The sequence below is a fragment of the Poecilia reticulata genome, linkage group LG18 (assembly GCF_000633615.1).
Source record: "Poecilia reticulata strain Guanapo linkage group LG18, Guppy_female_1.0+MT, whole genome shotgun sequence".
NCBI lineage: Eukaryota > Metazoa > Chordata > Actinopteri > Cyprinodontiformes > Poeciliidae > Poecilia > Poecilia reticulata.
The window spans coordinates 21,400,441-21,409,327 of NC_024348.1; the positions used below are offsets into that span (position 1 = coordinate 21,400,441).

Below are 8,887 nucleotides of genomic sequence, written 5' to 3' on the forward strand. Positions count from 1 at the left end.
CACACACACACACACACACACACACACACGCACACACACACATGTGGGCGGGGTCAAAGATGTTTGGGATTACTGGAGACCTGACCCAGATCCCGGCTCTGGGGAAAGTTTATTATGACAAAACGAGGAGAGCAAATGACCAATCGGCAGATCCGTGGAACGCCTAGCTGTTCCTGCGGAGGAAAACGTGGGACAGATGTGGATCCAGACCTCGTTGTAGTCGTGAGGCGCTTTCGTATGCAGAGTGGTGACGGCTGTGGTTTTATGAGAACAAGCACTTAAAAGATTTTACTGTGACACCCAGCTCTGCATGTCTTGTTGCTCTGAAACAAAGGCGGACAGATCTGAACTTCCCCCCCGAGTCCTGATTTACCGCCGGCTCTGAATCCTGTCTGGAGAGTTTGATGGGTCGATATTTATTATGGTTCCACTGTCAGCCGAGGCCTTTGATAGTCTGTTTACTGAGCCGCTGTTTATTTATTGTTTCAGGGAGGCTGCTCAATGTGGCTTCTTTTCTGCTAGTCACCTAACTTTCTAAAAAACAGAAACAAAGTGTGTGTATGTTTCACATTTTCTGGTTCTTGGAGTGTTTTGGCGAGAGGTAAACAGAACGGTAGCCGAAGAGGTTCCCTGGAAACGGAGGAAACTTTGGAGAGAGACGTTTTGGGAGATGATTCAGTTTAAACTGCAGAGACTCCCGACTCCCAGCTTCAGTCTGGTTGCAATTATGACAACAGAGACGGAGCGCGGCCGAGTCTGGCGGTGGAGAGAGAGAGAGAGAGACTCGCATTCCTCCTGAACATCAGAGCCGGGTCGGGTCGAGGTGAACCAGACGCCGACGTTCCTGTCGGATGAGAGCGCCACCTCTGATATCTGCCTGGAGCATCTTACGAGGAAACCCAAACCAAAACTCTCCAGTGCTCAGGTCAAAGGTCAGCTCCCCCGAGGCAAAGCGCGGCTAAGAAGGCAGCTAAACCCAAAGACTGAGGGCGTAGAAAAGTTAAACTGTTTTTCTTTGTTCTTTAGCAACAATCAGCCTCCAGCTTAAGAACGTCCTGCAGAGCCTGATGCTTTCTTCACAGTACGCATCATCTCTTGCTGCCCAATGACTTCTTGCTTTTTACAGTTTCTGCATTTTGCATTGAAAATATTAAAGTTGTATGATGACAACTAATGTAAACATAAGAGGTTGGCAGCTCCGAGTAAAAGCAGAAACGGTAGAAGGACGAGGCGTTGAGGCCGACACATTGTGACCAGCTGAGGGCTAAAATATCCCACAGATCATCTGCATCAGCTGCTCTGACAGAACAAAACTCTGGACTTGACCTGTAAATCAGAGTTAGCTAAACATGCTATTATCTCCACCGCCTTTAGTTTGCAGAGGTTTACCTGATTTATCAGCATCTTCTGGATCAATATGTTTGTAATAATCAGGATCTTGTGTATAATGTGAATTCCCACAGCCTTTGAATCCTCCATGCTGATTCTGAGTGAATTATCATTTACGCTGATGACAGTTTGATTTTTTTCCACCAGAAACAATGGCTGCCTTTGATCAGACTTAAAGTTCGCTCCGGTGGGAAATAACTGCAGATCAGTGGTAATAAAATAATCTAAATTAATGCTGGGTTTCATTTCAGACGCTTCAGTTCTTTTGACAGTGTAGTTAATGTATTTGAAAGCTTTCGTTTACTCCCTAATTTCAATAAGGCAAAAAGAAACTCACATATTTTGAACTTTGTGAATTTGGCCTTAAAGTTTCAGAGCCTGACTTTACCTTCAAATACAGGAATAATTCGCCATGAAACTGAGCCGTCCAACATGAACAACGGTCATCCAAAGCCAACCTGACTCCATGGGTCAGTGGAGGTTTTCTTTGGTTTCCACTGCGAGTCTGTGCCAAATTTCATCTTATGAACAATAGTTTTTGTGACGTCCAGGCTGTATTTCAGTCGATCTGAAGGTTAAATGATCATTTGTGTTCCTGTTGAGGTAAAATGTTTGTGTCCACCTCAGTGGGACGTTCAGTCCGTTCAGTCCACCAGGGACTTTAGGTCTGGCAGTCCCGTCAGCCTCAGGTCCAGCAGCATCTGTCCGTAGGCTTTTCCCTGGGAAGACCAAACAACAAGCTCTCAGCGTGGGAACCCAACCAACACTGTGATGTGTCTCACTTCTCAGTGTGTGTGTTTGGATGTCTGATCTGTGTGTGTCGACACGTTTCCATTCATTTTATTACATCTCAATGAAAATCAGCCTCAGATTTAATCTGCACCAGTTAAAGTCACAGAGAAAYCMTGYAGACTGCAGAGTCACACGTTYCTCTTCAGACACCAAACCTTTATAACACTGTCTCATATTTTACCCATAGTGCTCCAGTAACTCCACTGTCAAAGCTTTAGAAACATGATGTTTRAACATTGATAGACTTGTTATGACCTCATCTTGTTACGCCCCCAGTCTTTACGGAAACGTCAGTTTTAGATACGTCRAACTGCAGGACGTCTCTGAAAACTGAAATCTTTGTTCCTGAGTTAATTTCCAAACTGTAATCRGGATTTTCAGCTTCTATGCACCACAAATCTGGACCAACCTCCAGAAAACTGTAAAGCAGCCGAAAYACTGAGTTCCTKTCAGTGTAGACCAGTGGTTCTTAACCTGGGTTYGATTGAACCCCARGGGTTCGGTGAGTCGGTCTCAGGGGTTCGATGCCGCGGAGGTAAAGACACTTGTGTAAAGTSGTGATGACGYCCCGCTTTGCCATCACTTGCTGCAGAGGATCACGTTACATTGCTTAGCCAATCAGAGGATCACGTTACATTGCTTAGCCAATCAGAGGATCACGTTACATTGCTTAGCCAATCAGAGGCAATCAGAGCTGTGGAGGAGCCCTGATTGAAGGAGTTCCTCTCAGCATGGATTTGAACTTGTGTCTTTATTTACTTCAGCAAAACTCACAGTTTTTACCAAATTCTATAGTCTAATTCTATAGTCTAAATCTGCGGCATCGAACCCCTAATATAATTACATTATATTAGCTGTATTGGGGTGGGGGGAGGAATGAGAAGGGTTCGGTGAATGCGCATATGAAACTGGGGGTACGGTAGCTCAAAAAAGGCTAAGAACCACTGATCTAGACTAAAACTCTGCCGGTCAGCGTAGATTTTGATCCGTAATGAACGAAACATTGACCAACACATCTGACGTGTTTTGATGATTTTCATGACTTGACGAAATGAAATGTTTGTTTCTGGTTTCTCAGTTTTATGACTTTATTTTCCAGCTTTTATGTGAAGCACTTTGAACTGCCTCGTTGCTGAAACGCGCAACACAAATGAGCTTGATTGATTGTTTTCACGTCGCTTTGGGAGTCGTGGCTTCTTCCTCCCCGATCGGCCTTTCAGCAGCGTCTCTCTGGGTCTTTTGTTCTGTTTCTGGTTTTTCTCACCAGATCCTCTTCATCTCTGACACAGAACCTGAACAGTTCCTTCTCAAGCTGCTTATACGAACCCATGAACTGGTAAGAACACGGAGGAATCAGACTTACGGGTGTCCAGAACTCTCTCTTCTGATATCTCGGCTGATTTTCCCGTAATGTCTTACAAAACCTCCACAGGTTTGACCTTATTTAACTCAAATGGAGCTGCTGAGCCCCAACATCCTCATCTGGGATCCGCTAATTGTTTAAAGGCGGATTCATCAAAGCCCATGTCAACTTCTGACATTGAAGACACAAACAAAAGGAAAACAACATCCTTTTCTTATTACTGCGGCATTCAGCAAAGCGAAACAACATTCAGGGACGCTGAGTGTTTGTCAGCATCTSAGCTGAACTGGACAAAAACCTGTTTTTCCTTCCACACGAGACTGAAACAGAAACAGCCACCAAACGCAGAACATTTCACCTTTCAATGCAGCTACTGTCTCAAAATCCTCGACAAATCAACTTTCTCCTGTTGAAACAGGAATGAATGTGGTGAAGAGCTGGACTGTAAGAGCAGAACCAGCAGTCACTGGGTTTAAACTCTACCAGGGCGATCTGACTGGGAACGCMGAGTCCTGCAGAAACATTTTGATGTCAGACATAAAACTGAAGCTGCTTAAATAAAACTAAATGAGYGTTTCAGTCAAAGTTTCACTTTGGGTTGGACATTTTGTYGTAAAACAATAAATGTAGCTCATAAAACGTAAATGGATATCGTGTCTCAACATGCCAGTTAAGGGAGGTAAAGTCAATAATTTGCCTTTGGGATCAATAAAGTGTTTCTGAATGTGATTTTGTTGGAAGAACTGAAGTTAAAAAAAAACACCAAACAGAAAAGGCCTCAAAGCTTTTAAAGGTGATGAAACTCGATTATTGTCATTCTGGGTTTCAGAGTCAGAAAACCAACAATTAAAAGTTTGAAATTAAATTTAATGGAACATTCCTGCATTTATGTGGAAATTATTAATTGATAAAGTAACTTTTCTTGCTCCGTTAGAGAGAACCAAGTTTCAGGACGTTGAAATTTGAGGTTAGATGTGAAAAAATGTTGAATTTGTTGCAAGATGTAAAGGGAAACAATTACGTAAAATGTACATTTTGTTGGAGTTTTTTTTTAACCATTTGGGTTTTTACTGCTTCTAAAAACAAAGAAAGTGTTTAAAATAATCACCCAACCAGTTTCTGAAAAATGGACAAATTAGAAGGCACTGCCCTGTTACCTAGCAACCCCAGAAGCCCAGCCCGTCACCTAGCAACCCAAGTTGAGCTCCAGCATGTTTGGTCAGCTGGTTACAATGGCTGCTGGAAAAGACAAGTGTTTTGTTGTTGACTTAGCATCTAGACACCACTTACTGCAATCTTATTGGCTGTGCAGGAGGCTCTACTTCTGCTTTTCGAAGATGTACGGTTGTATAACTGCACATCTGTTTGTCTCCATTTTGACGTGCGACTGTAAACGTTGAGTTGGAGGGGCGTGGCCAGCAGCAACTTATTTGGATTTAAAGTGACGGAGGCCCTAAAAACAGCTCATTCTAAACGGAGTTGACTAAAATCTCATCCTCTAAGAATAATGTTGTGCAAAAATGTAATGAAGATTACATTTTTGCACAACATATCATCTGTTCATATAAGCAGATTATATGTGTGTGTGTGTGTGTGTGTCACCTGGGGGTCGCTGCGGAGCGAGGCCACCCCTCCCCCTCCCAGGGAACTCGTCAGAACGAAGTTGAGGCCGTGGATCCCCGGCAGGGTGTATCTGGAACCACAAACCCCCACCAGTGAGAACCCAGAGCCCGGCTCATGCGCTCACGCCTGGGCGTGTTTTTCTTGGACCTGCTGTGGGACTTACCAGAAGCTCATGTGTGATGAATGAACGGCTGAATCACGACTACAGTGTAACACGTGTGTCTGTGCGCGGCGGCGAACTGCGACCCCCAGAAACAGAGCGGCGTGTGTCTGTAAGCGTTTAAAGGTGAGGCCGCCTGCAGCGCTAACGAGCAGCAGGCGCGCTAACGAAGCGTCTGTGGCGACGGGGGGGCGGCTAGAGGTGTGAAAGGAGGCGCTGGTCAGTCGGATTTACAGCCTGAAACTCTTTACTGGGCTAATCAAAACCACACCGTGTTCTGAGGCTGCGCTCCAGAWATTAAACACTCATTTATTCTGAAAGCTCAAACACCAGAAAGTTATAATCTGGTTCTCATTTTATGTGAATGTGACTTTGAAAGAGMAACAACATGTTTGTCCAACTAACACACAGAGAGAGAAACAAAGAGCTGCTGATCAAAACCATCGATCAACATCTGAATGATGAAGAGTCACAAGAAAAACATCCGGAGTAACATTAAACAGATCTCTGCTTATTAATCTGACGTAAAAACTTAGAGAAACAGAACATTGAGAAAAATACAAAACCTTACCAAATACTTTTGGTCAAGTTTCTATCGCAAACGTCTTAGTTCACTTCAAACCAGGCAAAGTAACGTTTCAGCACGATATGCCAGCTTGTTTTAAATCAGATGAAAAAGTACGACTTTTAAAACATGGGAAGATTATAAGTGAAATAATCTGCCAGTGGAAGGAGGATCACTTCGGTGTTTCTGCTGCTTCGTGGTTTCAGCAGARGTTTTGCTGTTGTGTTTTGATTCATGGCTCCTGGTTCTGTCTCCAGGTCGGTCCGGTGTCTCATTAGTGGGATTAAATTGTTTTTCACATTTTGTCACAGATATAAAGTAGAACTACCAACCCGACCCCACCTGTGTTGGTTCTGTTCCAGGAACCGGTTTGTTTAAATGTTCAGCCCTCACTTCACTCAGGAACAAACAACCTGGAGAGTTGAAGTGTGTTTTATGGTCTATGCCGAGTTCTCTCTGCATTAACGACTCAACTCGGTGCTTAAAGTCACGATACGACTCTCTGTACTCACCGTGTGACGGCGTTCTGCACTCCAGGCTCGATCAGGTGGGAGAAGTAGTCCTCCACCACAGAAGAAGTCAGGTGTTTCTTCAGGTAAGGGAAGTAGAGAGGATGGCGAGCGATCACTCCTACAGAGACATGACAGGATTCAGGTTTTATACTGAATTARGTTTAACAGCATCCTCACTTCTACACTGACTTTATCTCAACCATTTGAAGGGAYGTATTTATGCTTTGGGTCAGACAACAAAACAATAGTAGAACCTGGAATAGAATATCCAGCCAGTATAAACTGGTATGATTCAGTTTGTTTTGTTGTAAACTGGTTACAGGTTGGTGTAGACTGAGACAGACTGGGATTGATGGGTTTAACTAGCATAAACTGGAGCGAACTGATATTAACCCTTTGCAACCACTGAATCACTCGAGGTGCCATGATGGAGGTGAGGGATGGGAGTGTTGAACAGAGACTCAAACTGTTTTCCCAGTTTATTAATGGCTTTCACTTGTTCCAGTCGAGATCATTTATCTGTGAAGGTAACTCGGGACTTACTAAAGGTTGAAACAGCTAGCTAGCTTAGAAACCGAGCCGAACCGCCTCCCTCCTGACGCGTCACGTGATTTATATTAATACGTCATCGACAGCGTTTCCTCCGACAGCAGAGCAGCATTAAAAACGAACGAACAAAATACGGGATGCTAGGCTACATGACGGCGCGGCATCGTCTCCATGGTTACCAACGGTTAGACATCGTCTCCATGGTTACCAACGGTTAGACATCGTTACCTAATGTAACRTTTGATATCTTTGTCATCATGCTTCTTTATACGAACGTCAATCTTCTTGCCTTGTAAAAAGTGTTTGCTGCCTGTCTGTCCCACTGACTGACCATCTTTAAGTGAGATCAACTAAATAAAGTGACGTTATTCTGGATCGGTTGTTTTGTTGTCCGTCATGGCGGAGTGGGCGGAGTTTTGAGGAGCGTGACGTCACGTGCAAAACGCCGGCATACTTCATACTGGCAGCACAGGAGCTTTAAAAAAAAGCAGCTTTTTTAAAAATATATTTATTTTATTATGTTATAGTAATAAAGATCASAACATGGACGCACATAAAAGATAAAAATTTAACCAACATTTAATGAGCTGTGGTCTCCCCTCCCCTCCATGTGGCTCGATGAAGCCGAGGAGCTCTCAGCTTTCTGTTTCTGGGTCTTTGGCTCCACTAAAATGCAGCGCTGAGGTTTACAAGTTCTCACCGATGTTTGCCGAGTCTCCTTTGTCGCCGCTGCGTGTGTATGCCAGGTCCTCCAGCCGGTAGGTGTGTGGTCCACTGGGCAGGTCTGAAAGGAACCAGAAAGACCTGCGTGTTTGGCCCAGAAACTTGTGGTAAAACAGAGGCAAACACACATCCAGCCTGTTGGCTGTTTGTTTCCTGCTCTGTCCTAATGCAACCCATTCAGCTCAAGTTGAAGGCTCTCAACAAACCATGAAAGCTCGTAAAAAAGTTGCTAAGAATGTCAGGAATCTATGAAATGGGTGAAAAAAACAATGAGAGCACAAAGACATCTGTAATCAATTAAGACTCAAGAAATCTGTAATCTTTTCCAGTAGCATGTTTGTCCTTTAAAATCACTTTAACTGGAGCTACTTCATGTTTTATGTTCACTTCCAAGTCAAGCATATCTGAAAACGAATGCATGCATAAAAATATAAACACCAATATGACTGTAGTCTGCATGCAGAGGTGCTGCGGAGCTTTAACTGTTTGGTTCTGTAAAGAAGAGCAGCTTCGTAAAAGTCTGAAGTTCTGCTGGGAATCTGCAGAACAAAACCGCCACTGAAAAGAGCGAATGGGTCAGAACCAGCAACACTTGTTCTGTTCCCAGAGGTAAAAACACACAAAGAGAAACCCTGAATGCCTCTGAGGGGCTCGAGTCTGACATCCTGGTTAAATACTGATTACATTTTTACAATTATTTCAACATCTTTTCAGGGATTTTAAAGTTAGATGGAACTGAAATAAATCAACTGTCTATTCAACAAATACTTCAATACCGACGCTAATCCTGATGTTGAAGTTCAACTAATAACTCTGATGAAGTTTTACACAATAATCACCAACCGAAACATCCAATACTTAAATAAAGTAGTTTATCTTCATCATTCATATAAAACAATCAATCAATTCATAATAATAATAATAATAATAATAATAATAATAATAATAATAATAAAATTAAAACAAGGTCTATTGCTTTATCATGCTAATGTGTCCAAAAGAACGAACCAAACCAGGACAAAGTCATGACTAAGATCTTACAGAGACTTTACACAACCATCAGAGACTTTACAAAACCATCATAGACTTTACAAAACCATCAGAGACTTTACACAGCCACCACAGAGACTTTACAAAACCATCACAAACTTTACAAAACCATCAGACTTTACAAAACCATCAGAGACTTTACAAAACCACCACAGAGACTT

General features: G+C 43.0%; 1 protein-coding gene across 1 annotated transcript in view; it reads right to left on the reverse strand.

Annotated features, from left to right (window-relative positions):
* Nucleotides 1-77: 77 nt before the first annotated feature.
* The window catches only part of LOC103480982 (uncharacterized), a 47,526-nt gene continuing 38,716 nt past the window's right edge, over nt 78-8,887 (reverse strand). Inside the window, exons 17-20 of the mRNA XM_008436202.2 lie at nt 7,654-7,737; nt 6,405-6,522; nt 5,147-5,237; nt 78-2,108 (exon numbers count right to left, since the gene is read on the reverse strand). Coding sequence (XP_008434424.1) covers nt 2,034-2,108; nt 5,147-5,237; nt 6,405-6,522; nt 7,654-7,737 — 368 coding nt within the window. The 3' untranslated portion in view covers nt 78-2,033. The remainder of the gene's footprint in view (nt 2,109-5,146; nt 5,238-6,404; nt 6,523-7,653; nt 7,738-8,887) is intronic.